Below are 15,365 nucleotides of genomic sequence, written 5' to 3' on the forward strand. Positions count from 1 at the left end.
CACTTTAAAAAACGATTACGAAAACTTGTCCAATAACGCAACTGAAATGAGACCAACCAACAACAAAACCAGAACAAACTACATGTAGATCAAAGAGAAACAACAAGAAACAGCATTGTAGTGCGAATTTTATGCCTAGAATAGGGAGATACAGATACTCGTGTATTGTATGAGTATAGCTAGAATTAAGTAATTTATTCCGTCATCATTAGAGGACTGCCCCTGCAGTGGTGCGTGTTGGATCGGACTACGATCCGCAAATGAAACATATCATGGTCTCTCGCGTATTTCCGCAACCACCACTGATGGGCGAATTTCTGAATTTTACTTTATCTTGTTTATTGTACATAGAACTATTTTAAAGAAATGTAATTTGATATACAAATATCAACTAAATGGTGAAGCTTTAAATGAATTTTTATATAAGAGTACATATATTGAGATGAGAACAAAGAACAGATTATATATAATACTTCAAATATTTCATATAATCGTATATACATACATATATGCTAATGCTTATAACAACAATACTCGTAGATTAGTCAGAAATACGCCAACAACATCCACCCAATATTATACACCCAATAAATTCAGAACAAAAAACATTCCAAGTATACTTACACAGTTATCCAAGAAATATATACTGTATATATAGTAAAGGTATATGTTTAGATCTTAAAAGTACCCAGCAGTTAATAATGCAAACAAGCCAGATAAGCCTCTAAAATCCGTTGGATACCCACTAAAAACTGCAAGTTTATGTTGTAAGAATTTTAGATGCGACACGAAATAGATCATCTATGTATATTCCATAGATTTTGGGGATTCTGGGGATCTATATAAGGCAATCGACGAGAGAGGATCAGCACTCCAATAGGCCTTAAAAATGTATGCAACATAAAAATACTGCTTAAGAATATAATTAATATTTCCGTTGCCCTCTTTCAGCTGACTCCATCAAAAAGTCTTCAATCTGAGATGCGTTCAGAGCGGTAAGAAAACGATTGGTTCAAGAAAAACATTTTCAAAGGCAGTTCTTCCACTCATAAGGTTTTAATGCCAGTGTGAAGTCCTCTCTCCCGAAATACGGCCACAGCATAGCTGCTAACTACTCGTATTTTTGAATCTTTTGTTGTCAGTGCCTCACTAAACGGATCCGCAATCAGTCAATAGCAGTTATACTCCTATCAATGTATGTATGTGTACGTGTATTGCATGTATTTCGTTGGATTACAAATGCAGACGCAAAGTAATATGCATATAAATCTATTTAATTTTGCAAACAAACATTTTCAATGCGATGCCCTCGCGCCCACGAGGCCGAAGTCGCGTCGAAAGACGGGGCCTCTCGTGCTTCGGCGTCGAGGATCAGCAAATGCCACACAGTAGCCAGTTAACATTAATTATAAATGAAAGACCTAACATTAGTGAACCGAAGCATAGCCTCTCCACTGCGAGTATGGTCTAGCTTGTGTACAGTACAATTAGCTCTAAGGATATACATATGTACTTACATACCGATCTATGCCTAGCTCTAAATATACAGATCGAAATGATCGAAAGTATGTAACATTTATCTGATATTAAAAGTGAAAATAACCGAGAGGAGAGGACAAGAGGAACTTGTAAACTATATATTACGATACAATTACAGATAATACATACATAAATATACTTTATATGATTGATAATATCTATGCAATGCATAAGTAGATGAATGTGGCCCATAAGCGGCATAGTCCTTGGTGTACAAAGCTTAGTTCATTTGAGCAGGGCTTAATTTATGCTTGTGAAATGTAGATTTATCAGTGCAACGTATATAACAATAGCCCGATATATAGTTGTTACCATATTTACTGTACAATTTGGATATTCATTTGTGCCATGGCCTAGAAGAGGAGCGGCACTGGAATGCCCTCTAATATATATATGTAGAATATTCAATGAAAAGGTCAAACCGTATAAAAGGTAGCGAATCGAATGTAAAACTGTAATATAGAGCTCCCCAAGCATCATAATATCCACACATGTATACTCCTGTAATCAATGTTTAAAACAACCACAAATAAATACGAATTATCCACATAGTTCCGGGCATACATTTCATTTGCTCAGTCCGTAGGCATTCGCCAGTTGCAGCTTCACATGCGGTCCGTAAAGGCTGATGAAGGTGAGCACACGGTTGGCACTCGGCTGTCCGAACTGGTCGAGGACCTCAGCTGTGCGACACGGGTGCAGGGCCATGAATGGACGGAACAGCACGGGATGCTCTGTTTGGGTGAGCATCTGATATAGATCTTTGGACGCCGTGTCTGGCATGAAGACACGCCAAGTGGCCTCCAAGTCGAGGAGACTTCCATCTGTAAGAAGGTCCTTTATTGAATTGAACATTTGACTATTTGATGATGATACCTGATCGATGGGCTTGGAAGAATAGCATGGGCACTTGATACGACACACTATAGACTATGTGATACTCCACATTAATCAGAGTAAAATCACTATCTTTGGACTCTTGGCATTTAATCTTATGGCTGTACTTGAGGAACGTGTTGGGCTCATTGGCGTCCTAGACGGAAGATATTTGTTTTATTTAATGCTACGATAATACATAATTTCTACATACCTTTTCATGCAGCACCCAGCCATCACCTAACTGCTCGGAAATTTTGAGAAACTCTTGGGCCTGACTCAAGAAATCCTTCCACGTCATTTCGCTCATTCTGGTGCGGTGCTGAAAGAAAGTTAAATTTAATTGTACACAAACCTTAAAACAACAATGGATTGCCTTCGCACTTAATAAATTATATAAAAAACCAAATTTTTTACTTCAGAAACAAGCAGCATAAATATATTTTAGAATGTCTTGTGTCCTACAGCAAAATCGAAACGTCAAAGCTCCTAAACACGGAATACTTAAGCTAAACACATATCTCCCTGCAAAGCCATCCGGGAAAACAACTATAACTTAAGCACTGCGCTGATCGCAGTCCAGTGCGACCACTTGCACATTTTCATTGCGGCGAACCTGCACCACAGTCACTGTGGCGGCCTTGTCGTCGAACTTGCACGTCACGGTGACTTCACTTAGCTGGAAAGTGAAGATCTGAGAGCCGTATTTTGTGCGCAGGTACACTGAGCGCGGATCCGCCTCCAAGATTTCAACGATGCACTGTTTCTCGACCTGCAAATCCTTCAGCTGGGCCTCGGCGTGCTCGTTGAAGCAAACACTCAACCGATGGCTGGCCACCACCCAGTTGGGGACGCGTACGGCGCTTGGGGGCGGCAGAATCGGGTCGGAACTGATGCTGTTTACAGCATAGCCAGCGGCACCGTATAGCTCCAGATCGGACTCTTCGCCATCGGGCTCCTGACGGGAGTCGTAAAAGTCCAGGCTGGTTTCATTCGGACCAGCTGAGGCTCGACCTGCCACGAGGCCAAAATTTTGATAGAATCGTGGTTGTACAGGTTTGTATGCGCCTAACATACCTGAGTCGATGCTCAAGGCTGGCGCATCGTAATATGGAATGTACGGCTTGATGTCCAGCACAGGTGTTCCGTCCACCATGTCCGTGCCAAAGAAACTGATGGTAGCATTTTCAATTTTCTCTATTTCCACCAACGACAGGCCGATGGGGCACGGTCGGTGGGGCGAGCGTGTTGAGAAAACTCCTACTCGTTCCCCGCCCAGGCGCGGGGGTGCCACTTTAGCCTTCGGATGGGCATTGTTCCGATGGAAGTGGTAAATCAGCCACAGGTGTGAGAAGTCAGACAGTCCCTCCAGCGAGTGCTCCGGGTTGGTGAAGACGCCATCATTAAGCTGGATAAGGCTACGTAGGCGGCTGCCCACAACCGATTGCCTCGGCACAGCTCTCTTCTCCGGAAAGGCAGTCCGTATTACGCCAATCGGACGAAAATGGGCAGACTCCTCATTGCTGTTACTGTTGCTGCTCCCACTGCCATTGACGTCCTACGGTTTAGCATTGATTTGAAATGTGTGTGTGTATTGTGTGATTGATGGTCAGACGCACCTGACCCTGAAGCCCGGGCGCCGCCTCCGCCTTGTCAGTGTCAGTGCCGTCCTTGGCCTTGGCATTCTGCTTACTCGAACAGCCTTCGCAGCGAAAGTCCTTCAGCAGGCGGGTTATTGTTTCGATGTCCTTGCGCTGCACATGCTGTAGGTTCCGCACTTGCTGCCTGCGTAGTTAAGGTAAATCAATCGCTGGTAGACTCGAACTTTGACAACGGAAAGGATAGGAAGATTCGCACGCACCTCAAATTGTTAATCTCATTCCGCGCAATCGTTAATTGATTTTTCAAGTCATCCTCATGCATGGTTCTTCGCACTGCAGCACCGACTGCACGAGCGACCAACGTTTAAGTCTGAATAATTCGCAAATACAGCGGTTGAGGCTGTAATAAATAAATATTTTTTATTTACCTCCCGGATCTTGTAGTTACATCCAGTGTGACCGCGGATTTATCCTTAAAATATACCGTCCGACCCTCAGAAATATACCAAAATATACCGTCTAATTTTAAAAATATACGTTATATTTCTGAGGGTCCGACGGTATATTTTATGCATAAATCCACTGGGAAAATGTAGACAAAATATTGCTGCTTGAGAAAAAATATCAAAGTCTGCAGAACATCCAAACATCGATGTCATCGATGCCAACGTCGATGTTTCTCCAGCCCTAGTTTGCAGCGAAATAATGAGTCGTCATTTTGAGTGGTCTATACAAAGGGGTATGGACAGCAGAAAAAAACAGCCAATGAAAACTAAAAGACTCGTACGAACCTCACCTCACCGTGTTTTGATGAACAGCCGATTCTGTTTTCAAGGTATATTAGTCAAATGGGGTGGATTTGACTATGCATGCGTTGCATTTTCTGGGCCGTTTTGTCCGTTGTCCATACCTCTTTTCATATCCCATTCAAATACACCTAAGCACATTCACATTCACTATTTGAGACGTTTGTTTATTTTTGTTTACCGTTTACTATGCGAACCGAGAAATTCCAGTCACAACAGTTGTCAATTGTTGGAGGCGAGCACGTCCAGCTCCAGAAACCAAAGACAACCAGACAAGAAACTTGATTCCAACGACGGAGTGAGAGCTGTATAAAATTCTGGTGACACCTGACAACGTGTAAACTCCGCGATTCGATTTGGCAAAATAAATTATACCTTTGCCAGCCTGGCGGACAGTTCACGGCGTTAGCAATGAGTCTGCCATTAAATGTAGCCAGCTTGCACAGTGTCAGATGCTAATGTCCGATGCTGGACACGCTGTTTAGACACAGCTGCTCAACAAGAGGGCTCAACCAATACGACAACAACCGATATATAGGGCTTCCATACCCACCGATTAAACAGCAAAGCGAAACGCGTGACGACCGTCAGTTTAATGCCAATGGCACAGTAGATAAGGAGTGCAGTGAACGCCCACCCACCAAACCCCCCAAAGATGCGATCGCGTAAGGTGCTGCTTATAGTTGGTTTTCTGATTACGTGGACCTACGCCACCTACTACCTACTGCTCCGCAACACCGGAGTAAATTTGAGCAGGGCTCAAGCGCATCAGATGTACCGTCTCAACGTCGAGGCGAGAGATGCGAACAAGAAAAGTCACGACATGGCCAAGAACCTCTTACAGTTGGTCAAAACCAAGTATGACCAAGCACAGACGGTCTCGACGCCCCAGATTAGCATAGTGGCTGCCGAGATCTCCGGGGAGATGCTGGAGCAACCTGTGGCAAAACAAACCCCGGCGCCGATACCAACGAGAACATATATGGGCAATGGCGAACCTGTCTTTCCCGTGCTGGTATTTGCCTGCAATCGGGTTTCGGTCAAGAAGTGCATCGATAATCTGATTGAATATCGTCCCAGCATGGAACAATTTCCCATTATTGTGTCCCAGGTAAGCAGGCAAACATAAACATAACTTGAGCAGGCGGCCATTGTTATCGTTTTTCTTGGAACTTGCAGGATTGTGGCGATGAGAATACCAAGGGGGTTATCCAATCCTTCGGCAATCAAGTCACCCTCATTGAGCAGCCGGACCAGAGCGACATTAAAGTCCTGCCCAAGGAGAGGAAGTTTAAAGGCTACTATAAGATAGCCCGACACTATGGCTGGGCTCTGAACACAACTTTTAAAGTTGGTTTCGATTTCGCCATCATTGTGGAGGATGACTTGAACGTGGCGCCAGATTTCTTTGAATATTTCCTGGGCACACACAAATTGCTCAAACAGGATCCCAGTTTGTGGTGCGTCTCCGCTTGGAATGACAATGGCAAGGCTGCTGTTGTGGACGCCTCGAAACCAGAGTTGCTATATCGCACCGATTTCTTCCCCGGTCTTGGCTGGATGCTCACCAAAAAGCTGTGGAGCGAGCTTTCAGTTAAATGGCCCAAATCGTGAGTCGACCAATTATATCGTCGCCAGCCGATTGCTAATTGCTTCTAAACTGTTCTAGCTTTTGGGATGATTGGATACGTCATCCGGCCCAGCGGAAGCATCGCGTGTGCATCAGACCGGAGATATCTAGAACTCGCACTTTTGGAAAAATAGGCGTATCGAAGTAAGAGATAAGCGCTACAATTGTGAAAAACGGTCCGCAATGGCTGATTTCGCTTTGTTCTCTTTTTAGTGGGTTGTTCTTTGATAAGTATCTCAAACACATTAAGCTTAGCGAGGACTTTGTGCAGTTCACAAAAATCAATATGAGCCATTTGCTAAAGGTTTGTAAATTGTTATCTATCTGACCGCCATAATGATTCGCTTCTCTTTTAGGATAACTATGATAAGACCTTTGTGCAGAGTGTCTATACGTATCCCATCGTCACGTACGATGAGCTGCGTCGCAACCTGATAGCAGCCGAGGGACCAGTCCGCATCCAATACACCACGCGGGAGCAATACAAGCGAATAACCAAGATGCTGGGCCTCATGGATGACTTCAAGGTGAGTCGATCGGTCGATCATTCCCCTAATAACGATTTCTCTTTCCTTGTAGAGCGGGGTGCCACGCACTGCTTATCACGGCATCGTTTCCTTTTTCTACAACAAACGACGCGTGCACCTCGCTCCCAATGCCAACTGGAAAGGCTATGATCTCTCGTGGAGCTAACGACGCTAAAAACCAACCAACACCAACCGCACCATAACCTACACACTCAGCTACGTGTGCTTGCAATACCAAAAAGTAGTCTTATGTGTATTTTTTATTTTGTTTGACCAATTAGTTAAGTCGTAACTATGGAATCTCCTTGAGCAGGCAGCCCTGCTGCATGAGAAACAGAATCAAATCAAAAGAGTCTCCGCCATGTATACATAGCTTGTAATTACCTAAATTTTGGGGCTTTTGGGAAGCAACACAACGTAACGCAAGGCAACGCAACGTAATATATTGTAAATAAGTCAGTGTTGTTTGCTATTGTTAGAGCTAATTATCTCTCTTCACTCCATTGTGTTAAATGCAATTAGTAAAAAGCTAGTACTAAGAAATACATAGTTCTAAGAGACAGGATAATAACAAAATTTGGTGATCAAGTTTGTTTCGAATATTTGTCATGCCCCTCCGCCACCGAAAATAAGGTCTCGAATACGAGCTATATACAACCAATATCTACCGATCTGACAGAACGTCCCGATCGCATAGTTCTTAATTATTCTTCTGGTGTGGCCAATTAGAACGTTTCCCGTTGAACGAGTAGTTTGAGTATACTGAGATGACAGCTATTAAAAATTACTTCAAAATGTAATTTATTTGATAAACGAATACCGAAACGAATACCGAATGTAAATCGGACCAGAACAAACTAAATGTAACTTCAAATGCAATATCAACGGCATGATGTGCCCCAGTGTATTCCTGATATTCCCAATATATTTGGAAGATCTAGCTAAACCCAACGCGACTTTGTACGCGGTAACACTTTCGAATAAATGTAACCATTTTTGTAATGGAGTTTTTGCTGTTTTTGTATACGGTCTAGAGGTATAGATGTTTGGTTTTTTGCCATTCAGGGGAATCACGATTATCAATTGGAATCGGTTGTTTGTTCTTACAGTAACCACTCGAATATAATATATTAATGTATTCAGACGATTTCACCATGAGAATCATCACTCCTTATTATTTTTAAGTTTTAATCTGGGGTTCTCCCACTGGCACTGACGGAAATCGATGAATATTTTCAAAATGATCCATATCATCCAATCTTATCACCAAGCTGCTGGGTTTCCCCAAGCCCTGCTTATTTATTCTGGCGTAAGCAGGTTCAGTTCGCAAAAAGTTACTACTGGTTATGGAGAAGGAAATCTGTTTATTGACTAATATATTACCGAATTCCCTTGGCATTGCCAGTATTGACTCAATAGCAAATGTTTTGTACGTCATCGTTCGCCTCCATCGACATCGGCATCGACATCTCGTCTGTTCCCTTGATTGACTTTATGCGGGTTACAGTGCCAGCGAAAACGAAAACGATTAAAACGAACACCAAAGTGTTACAAGGTGGGTTGCGCACGCGTGCTCAGCCACCCGCAAGCAATTTGTGCGCTTCACAATTGTCAATTTCACCTCAAGTTCTGATAAGCAATTGCCAGGCTACACTGAAAGAAATAGATGCGTGACATGCGTCACCAGGTACCACCCACGTGTGAGGTACTTCTGAATCACATCCGTTCTATACAAGTGGCATTCAATAAGCATTAAAGTTTCATTAATTGGGTCAAAGTGCTTGTCATCCTAATTGCCCGTTGCGCCTGGCAGTGTTCTCTTATCAGCGACTCGAGCTGCCCTCAGCACTCGTAATTTTTGCTGTTGTCTACTCATTACGGAGGGCCAAGCAAGCTCCGACTGAAGCTACCTTAGCTCAGAGGGTCTGACGATCAGTTTCAGTTGAATGCAATCAGCTCACGACAACACAACGCGCTCAAATGCAGTTGACGCTTACATTTCCGGTTTCGCTGGGGCTTCTGCTGGTGCTCTTAGCTGGTGCTCATGCACAGGATATAAGGCCCGAGTTCCCAGTGGATTTTCCACGGCCCACTGAAGAAGGTACGACTGGAGTAGTCACAGAAGAACCTACGACGCCCAGTCCTACAGGAGATGATACGACTGAGGCACCCACAGAAGAAGCTACGAGTGCAGGATCCCCAGAAGAAGCTGCGACTCCAGCATCCACTGAAAATGCTATGAGTGCAGGATCCGCAGAAGAACCTACAACCACAAAAAATGATCAGATCACAACAACGACAACAGAAGCTCCCAAAACCACAACGACAACAGAAGCTCCCAAAACCACAACGACAACAGAAGCTTCCAAAACAACAACGACTACAGAAGCACATCCTCCGACTTATATACCACCATACGCACCACCCACAATCAGCAATCGACCTACTTCCACCACCAAAAATCCTTGGATCTTGAACGAGCCGGCTGAGAGATGCTATCTGAGAGATCAGAGGGATTACGGCTATCGGAACGGGGGATGTGGACGTAAGTATCTTGTCCAGATTAAATATTGAGGAGAGAGAGTGGGTTCGAGGTCATTTTTTCACTCTGTATGCATTTCAATTTGCAGCTTGGGGCTGGCGGTCGACGATAAGCTGCTATCGCTGCTGCTACTTCGCCCACCGCAATGTGGCCGGGTGCAGTAAAATCCATCGTGGCCGCTGTGGCTACCACTAGGGGAAACCCTGAGGAAACATCTGCTGTAATATTTCGAGTAAAACACGTTTGTAATAAACATTTCGAACAGAAATAGTAATCAAAGTAATTGAGGGGCAGCAGCTTCGAATCAATCCAGATTGTATACATTGCCTAGGTTGAGGAAGCAGTCCTTCAGATGCTGCTGGCTCTCACAGAAATCGGGGAACGGTGGGGCCAGCACATCGTACATGATGCGGATTAGGTCGATGAACTTTTGCAGCGCCTTGGCATAGTCCCCGGTCTCGTAGAGCCGTTTGCCGGTGCGCGTCATCATTTCCGTGTCCTGCATTACCTTGAGTCCCTTCAGGATATTGGTCACCTCGCCGCAGGTCACGCACTTGACCATAAAGTCATTGCAGCTGGGGGGCACCTCGATTACGGCCGCACAATTGTTAGGCGCCTCGCAGCGGAAACGGATCACGTCCCGGGGCAGATCCTCGAACAGGGGCCAGTTGTCGATGCAAGCATCGCAGCAGCACTCGAACCAGTACAACTCCTTCATCTTGGCCTGGCGCTCCTCACGCTTATCCTGCGTGTAGATCGGTCCGTAGTTCTCGTTGATGGGGAGGCCTGCCTCGATGGGCCGTACACTATTGATGTGGATCGTGGTGCCCCGGAAGTAGCGCACGACTCCGGGATCGCACGAATGATTGAACAGGGCCAAAGTGGGATAGATGGCGCCGCCAATGAAGATGGATTTCTCCCTGCCCGTCGAGCTGAACTTGTGCAGTTCCGCCACCTCGTGGGTGTTGAATTGGATGAACTGCAGACTGCGCAGCACCAGTGAGCAAATGGCTCGAACCTGCTCCGGCTTGGGTTCGGGGCCAAAGTAGCCAGATGCCTGCAGGCACTTGGTCAGGAATCGGGCCATCAGAACGTGCTGGAAGAAGTTCGACGGCGGGCGCTTGTTCTGATGCCGTTCCAGCTGGGCCACGCGCCGGAAGTCGTCCTTGGGGAGACTGAGAAGGCTTTCGAATTTAAGTCCGTTGTTAAATGCCTATTGGACTCACCTTAGCAGCTCCTCTGGCGAGAGTTCCTTATCTATAGTAGGCTTCAATTGCAGAAAGTATTCCAAGGGCTTGCTGGCAAAGATCCTCAGTGCAATGTGATTGTTGATGGAGGCACCCGATCGCCAAATGGTGGGCACGATGCCACACTCATATTTATGGTACTTCTTGGCCGCTTCGTCCCGACACTGTTCCGAGCAGTATATGACATCGGCACAGCGAGGACAGGCCACAGGAACCACACTCCTGGAGGGGAACACATATAATCAAAAGATCTCTATTAGCTTCTTCCACAATCTCACCGCACAAAGCAGTTCTCGCAATGGCTCTTGGCGAATTTCTCCAGTAGGACGGACACAAACGGCCGCTCGACGAGCAGCTCCTCGCCCGCCTTCACATCCGCAGCGGCCCGGGCAAAGCGTCCCTCCTGCGGGCTGCGATCGATCCTCACCAGGGGACTCACATACTCCTTCTCCGCCGGCAGAGCTGTGGCCTGGTCGAGGGCGATCTTCTGCTTCTGTTGCTTGGCCGCCTGCTTAGCCGTGCGCGGGTCTTGCAGCAGCATTTTGATCATAGTCATGGCATCCAGATTTAGCTTGGACTTCTTGTCGGATGTGAGTGCGGAGTCGTCCATGGCTGTAATGCACTTTCTAGGTGAAAGGTAAATGTGAATGGTAGAGTGGGGCATAGCAGGCCAGCTGATAGTTTGAGCTCACTTGAAGGCTTCAATCGTATGGGGATAGTCCTTGAGGGCCATGTAGCATCGAGCGCGTCGCTCGTACAGCTTGTAGATCATATCCTTGGGGTAGCCCAGGTCGATGGCTCTTCGGATATCGATCAGGCACTCCCTGGAAATAAGTCAGAATAATTCTCTTACCTGTGGAAAAGTCCACATTTTCTATATCCTTACTTATATTTCTGCATGTGGTACAGAGTGGCAGACCGATTGGCCAGCACAATACGGATCTCAGCAACTATTCGATACCAGAAACAAGCACATATGTATTACAATTAATTTTAAACCATTTTAGGAACATCTCACCATTCTCATTGGGCAATGACATATAGCTCCTGGTATAGAGCACCATGGCCTCCAGCCATTTCTTCCCCTTGAAGGCAGCCGTGGCCCGTTCCTTGATCTCCGCGGCCAGGGAGGCACTCTTGCCATCGAATTCCGGTCTCACCAGCAGGTTGGCATCCCCTGCCTGCACCCAGGCCAGCTGATCCACATAGGCCACGCGCTCCTCGTCTTCGCTAAATCCCGATAGCTTGGATATATCCGCTTCGCAGGTGGCTCCGGCCTGCTCCTTGAGCTTCAGGTAGTATTCGGCAAAGAAGCCCATCTTCTGGCTGAGTGGAGTTTTCATTTTGACAGTTCTTGGAGTCAAAAATTATGCAAGTTTTGAATAATTTTTGGTATCAAAGTACTCCCGGCACAGAAGCTGCAGACAAACTGAATGTGAAAATTCGGGAAAATGGGACGAGACGACGACAACGTGTGGTATAAAGACAGCATTTCGGCTTTTTATTAATAGACCAAAGAGAGCGCCACCCAAATAAATAAAGACCAGGAGGGGAGAGGAGAGAATAAGAGATCGCAGAGAGAAAGCATTCTAAGAGCGATCCTCGTTTGTTTACTAACAAATTGCCCGCCTAGACTCTAGAAGCATCTAAAAAAAAACATAACCCCAATTCGAGTATTATTCAGCTATTAATACGGCACAGTATCTACCCGAAACAAAAACGCTTTCAGAATTGAGTGAAAGTTCTCTCCAATTTGGGGAAAAATAAGATAACCGTCCAGCATAAATGCCTACAAATGAACTGGGTTATATGGCGCGATCGGGTTGTTCGCCTCTTTAGCTCAGTGGTAGAGCACTGGTCTTGTAAACCAGGGGTCGTGAGTTCAATCCTCACAGGAGGCAAGAATTATCTACATTTTATGAATCTTTTAAAATATTTTGTATATATATTTAATTTTTATATAGATTAACGACTCAAAAGCTACAAATTAAAGGTAAGATCACTTCAATAAGGATCACGAAGGGAAAATATAATTTATAAAAACAGCATTCCAGATTTTCCATACGGTTTTTTTATCTTAACATATTATATTTAAAAAATAAATATTTTAAAACATATAATATTTAAAAATTAAATATTATAAAATATTAAAAAGAAATGTGTATAAATTTTTCGTAATTGCCTCCTGTGAGGATTGAACTCACGACCCCTGGTTTACAAGACCAGTGCTCTGCCACTGAGCTAAAGAGGCTTGAGTGACGCGCGTGGCAAAAGCAGTACATAAATATAGCGCCCTCTAGCTGTGGCGGCGGCTGTTGCCATCCGCGGGTTGTTTAAAAAGTTTCAATTACCTTCGTGAATTGAGTGCATGACAAAGTAAATTAATGTTTCGTTATCTGGGAATCGGCACTTGAGTTGAGCAGCTGTCTAGCCTCTTTGACTAATGAAGAACAGTCGAAGTTCAATGAGAACGCTCCATTTGTGGGTGCTCGTTATTCCAAGAGGCAATTTGTTATGGGTAAATTGTAAGAAAATGTCGTGGGAAGTGGCAAGTTGTAACACTTAATTGGGCCGCTCCGGCTGTTAGTAACAGAATTCTGTTACACCAACATCTCAGAGCAGGGAAGGCACAACTGTACGAGTGCTTGCCGGTCGCCAGTCCCCAGCAGCCAGCACATTCCACATGCATATGTACATATCAAATTACCATAGTTCAGCCCTTTGGCATTTAAGCTGGATGCAAATCCGTTAAAGCGCCCAAAAAGAAAAGGTGAAATGCGTAAATTACAGTGTCAACATTACAACGCCCACTTTGCCCGTTCATTTGGTTTTTTCGGGGTGGTGTCCCGCCGTGAAATGCATTATTATGCACAACGGAATGGAAGCGAAACCCAAGCCGCACCTCAAGGGTGCATCATGTTGGTTACGGCTGTATGTAAATTTCCCTAAGCTGTTGAATGGCACTAGGAATGGGAGGAAGCGTAATCGAAATCGGAATCGGAATCGGCGTCCTCGCCCCGCTGTTGACTTTGGGCATTGTAACCCCCTTGGGACAGGGAAGCTATGCTAGAACTGGACATGACAGCGTGTCATCAGTCATCAATCATGGAAGGGTTGTCAGTCGCTTCTTGGTTTCTTTATTGTCTGCGTCCAAAACAATGTAATCATCAGGGCTTACAGCGGATTTGCGATCCCTCGCCGACAGCTGTCACTTGTAGTACAGTTGAGGCACTCCAAGGATGCCGCTCGTCCTGATTGAACATTGTCAATAAATGTAATCGCTTCGAGCCACTGTCACAGACGTCATTGGGCAATGTTTATGAGCTGTCATCCAGGCGCAAAATATTTATCACTCTCAGGGAGTCGCATCCTTGCGTCCTCAGCCACCCCTAATTATAGTGCATTGTGGCAGTGCAGTTCTGGGAGGACCCCAGGCAGGATACTGAATGCATTCCGTCCAGTACCTGACCCTTCGTCCGGCTCGGCACTCACTCGCGAATGTTAATGCAAATGCGAATGCAAATTCAGGCGGAATAAATGACCGGCCTCCCCCTCCCAGAGGGAGACCAGACCTCTTTGATTCATGTTCATTCAAGAGCCGACAGTTAATTACAGTTTATTTTGTTTTTTCCTCTACCCAGCCCATTCTATTCTTCGTACTCGCTTGTATGTATATTTCATTAAAACATCCGTTGCATTTGAGTTTTTGTTTGTTTTAATACCCTTCTGAAGGGTCGATACTACACAGCAGTAGTGGAGATGTCATTGGAAATGGTTTTCACCATTTCCTAAAACACCCACTTTAGAAGGGCATCCATTATATGTAATATTTAAATTTCAGTCCTTTAAAACCTCTTTTTATTTTGATAAGAGCACGAGTAATAAATGTCTTGAAAACTGGGAAGCAGACTGTGAAACAATTCTGAACTTATAAGGGGCAGGGAAAGGGTATTTGTTCAGGCATCGACTAGTTCTATCTATCCCTCTCTTTTTCCGTTGCCTTTTGTAGCTGTTTTCCGCTTTGCAATCTGCTTCCGTTTTGCTTCGCATTGCTTCGTGGGTATTTGCATTGTAATTCTGTTTGCATGGGCATTGCTACACCTAATGTGATGTCAACTCGATGTGCACTGAAAGCGCAACCAATTCAAAACTAACAACAATAAACCGAAATTAATTCGAGCAACTAAATTGTGTTTAAGCCAAACTGCACGCCTTCCTGTCTGTCTGTCTGTCTTTCTGTCAGTCTTGCATTCAGCAACAACTACAAAAAAGCAAATAATTATAAAAAATGTACCTCTAAGACAGCAGCCCCACCAGACCCCTTCCTGCTTTTCAAATGTTGGCCAAAATGTCATTAAGGTGGGCGACGAATTTGGCTGTTGACATTTTGAAAACGTCATAAATAATTTATAACAGCCATTTTTTTGCATTTTGGGTATTGTCTGAACGAGCAGTCATGAAAATGGGTTTTATAGATCTTGTACTTGATTGCTTTGATTTGATATATATATTTTTTTCTGTCCCGACTCTTAGTATTGGCTCGCGACAATTTGGTGTTGTGGAAACGAATTTTGCCCGGTCGGAAAATATGTATATT

General features: G+C 44.7%; 5 protein-coding genes and 2 non-coding genes across 9 annotated transcripts; 3 read left to right on the forward strand and 4 right to left on the reverse strand.

The window, feature by feature from the left end:
* Nucleotides 1-1,609: 1,609 nt before the first annotated feature.
* On the reverse strand, nucleotides 1,610-4,533 carry Atg10 (Autophagy-related 10). Of its 2 annotated transcripts, XM_033379179.1 has the most exons (5): nucleotides 4,445-4,533; nucleotides 2,630-2,737; nucleotides 2,416-2,572; nucleotides 2,104-2,363; nucleotides 1,610-2,040 (listed from the first exon to the last, which is right to left on the reverse strand). In XM_033379179.1, exons 2-4 carry the CDS (start codon nucleotides 2,723-2,725, stop codon nucleotides 2,107-2,109), a joined length of 510 nt encoding a protein of 169 aa, XP_033235070.1. In that variant the 5' UTR covers nucleotides 2,726-2,737; nucleotides 4,445-4,533; the 3' UTR covers nucleotides 1,610-2,040; nucleotides 2,104-2,106. The 2 variants fall into 2 exon arrangements, with proteins under 2 accessions (XP_033235070.1, XP_015040363.1); XM_015184877.2 differs by having other exon boundaries at nucleotides 1,610-2,363.
* On the reverse strand, nucleotides 2,825-4,537 carry LOC4805013 (tRNA (adenine(37)-N6)-methyltransferase). Of its 2 annotated transcripts, none has more exons than XM_015184878.2 (4): nucleotides 4,445-4,537; nucleotides 4,277-4,386; nucleotides 4,035-4,200; nucleotides 2,825-3,973 (listed from the first exon to the last, which is right to left on the reverse strand). In XM_015184878.2, the coding sequence occupies exons 2-4, from the start codon at nucleotides 4,336-4,338 to the stop codon at nucleotides 2,972-2,974; spliced, it is 1,230 nt and encodes a 409-aa protein (XP_015040364.1). In that variant the 5' UTR covers nucleotides 4,339-4,386; nucleotides 4,445-4,537; the 3' UTR covers nucleotides 2,825-2,971. The 2 variants fall into 2 exon arrangements, with proteins under 2 accessions (XP_015040364.1, XP_001361483.2); XM_001361446.5 differs by having other exon boundaries at nucleotides 2,825-3,429; nucleotides 3,493-3,973; nucleotides 4,277-4,476.
* Nucleotides 4,538-4,897: 360 nt separating this feature from the next.
* Nucleotides 4,898-7,567, forward strand: Mgat1 (alpha-1,3-mannosyl-glycoprotein 2-beta-N-acetylglucosaminyltransferase). The gene is made up of 6 exons (XM_001361447.4): nucleotides 4,898-5,933; nucleotides 6,002-6,432; nucleotides 6,492-6,596; nucleotides 6,666-6,756; nucleotides 6,809-6,979; nucleotides 7,032-7,567. Exons 1-6 carry the CDS (start codon nucleotides 5,478-5,480, stop codon nucleotides 7,143-7,145), a joined length of 1,368 nt encoding a protein of 455 aa, XP_001361484.1. The 5' UTR covers nucleotides 4,898-5,477; the 3' UTR covers nucleotides 7,146-7,567.
* A 1,340-nt stretch (nucleotides 7,568-8,907) lies between these two features.
* LOC6898745 (cell wall protein SED1) lies at nucleotides 8,908-9,804 on the forward strand. Its single transcript, XM_002138696.3, has 2 exons — nucleotides 8,908-9,524; nucleotides 9,610-9,804. Exons 1-2 carry the CDS (start codon nucleotides 8,960-8,962, stop codon nucleotides 9,714-9,716), a joined length of 672 nt encoding a protein of 223 aa, XP_002138732.1. The 5' UTR covers nucleotides 8,908-8,959; the 3' UTR covers nucleotides 9,717-9,804.
* Nucleotides 9,748-15,338, reverse strand: Smyd4-3 (SET and MYND domain containing, class 4, member 3). The gene is made up of 7 exons (XM_001361448.4): nucleotides 15,063-15,338; nucleotides 11,787-12,186; nucleotides 11,655-11,718; nucleotides 11,461-11,592; nucleotides 11,047-11,394; nucleotides 10,748-10,990; nucleotides 9,748-10,696 (listed from the first exon to the last, which is right to left on the reverse strand). Exons 2-7 carry the CDS (start codon nucleotides 12,109-12,111, stop codon nucleotides 9,826-9,828), a joined length of 1,983 nt encoding a protein of 660 aa, XP_001361485.2. The 5' UTR covers nucleotides 12,112-12,186; nucleotides 15,063-15,338; the 3' UTR covers nucleotides 9,748-9,825.
* On the forward strand, nucleotides 12,598-12,669 carry TRNAT-UGU (transfer RNA threonine (anticodon UGU)). The gene has a single exon. It is a non-coding gene; the product is annotated as a tRNA-Thr (tRNA).
* Nucleotides 12,948-13,019, reverse strand: TRNAT-UGU (transfer RNA threonine (anticodon UGU)). Its single transcript has one exon. It is a non-coding gene; the product is annotated as a tRNA-Thr (tRNA).
* Nucleotides 15,339-15,365: the final 27 nt, after the last annotated feature.

Source organism: Drosophila pseudoobscura, chromosome 3 (assembly GCF_009870125.1).
Source record: "Drosophila pseudoobscura strain MV-25-SWS-2005 chromosome 3, UCI_Dpse_MV25, whole genome shotgun sequence".
In the NCBI taxonomy this organism is placed as follows: domain Eukaryota; kingdom Metazoa; phylum Arthropoda; class Insecta; order Diptera; family Drosophilidae; genus Drosophila; species Drosophila pseudoobscura.

Excerpts from the sequence above, each read along its gene's own strand:
- Atg10 (XM_033379179.1), bottom strand. The coding sequence starts at position 2,725 with ATGAGCGAAATGACGTGGAAGGATTTCTTGAGTCAGGCCCAAGAGTTT. Across the intron at positions 2,573-2,629 it reads GCTGGGTGCTGCATGAAAAG|GACGCCAATGAGCCCAACAC; the intron begins GTATGTAGAAAT and ends TCTTCCGTCTAG. Across the intron at positions 2,364-2,415 it reads CTTCCAAGCCCATCGATCAG|ATGGAAGTCTCCTCGACTTG; the intron begins GTATCATCATCA and ends ACCTTCTTACAG.
- LOC4805013 (XM_015184878.2), bottom strand. The coding sequence starts at position 4,338 with ATGCATGAGGATGACTTGAAAAATCAATTAACGATTGCGCGGAATGAG. Across the intron at positions 4,201-4,276 it reads AATGAGATTAACAATTTGAG|GCAGCAAGTGCGGAACCTAC; the intron begins GTGCGTGCGAAT and ends TTAACTACGCAG. Across the intron at positions 3,974-4,034 it reads CGCCCGGGCTTCAGGGTCAG|GACGTCAATGGCAGTGGGAG; the intron begins GTGCGTCTGACC and ends GCTAAACCGTAG.
- Mgat1 (XM_001361447.4), top strand. The coding sequence starts at position 5,478 with ATGCGATCGCGTAAGGTGCTGCTTATAGTTGGTTTTCTGATTACGTGG. Across the intron at positions 5,934-6,001 it reads TTCCCATTATTGTGTCCCAG|GATTGTGGCGATGAGAATAC; the intron begins GTAAGCAGGCAA and ends TGGAACTTGCAG. Across the intron at positions 6,433-6,491 it reads TCAGTTAAATGGCCCAAATC|CTTTTGGGATGATTGGATAC; the intron begins GTGAGTCGACCA and ends AAACTGTTCTAG.
- LOC6898745 (XM_002138696.3), top strand. The coding sequence starts at position 8,960 with ATGCAGTTGACGCTTACATTTCCGGTTTCGCTGGGGCTTCTGCTGGTG. Across the intron at positions 9,525-9,609 it reads TCGGAACGGGGGATGTGGAC|CTTGGGGCTGGCGGTCGACG; the intron begins GTAAGTATCTTG and ends TTCAATTTGCAG.
- Smyd4-3 (XM_001361448.4), bottom strand. The coding sequence starts at position 12,111 with ATGAAAACTCCACTCAGCCAGAAGATGGGCTTCTTTGCCGAATACTAC. Across the intron at positions 11,719-11,786 it reads GTCATTGCCCAATGAGAATG|TTGCTGAGATCCGTATTGTG; the intron begins GTGAGATGTTCC and ends GGTATCGAATAG. Across the intron at positions 11,395-11,460 it reads CATACGATTGAAGCCTTCAA|AAAGTGCATTACAGCCATGG; the intron begins GTGAGCTCAAAC and ends CCTTTCACCTAG.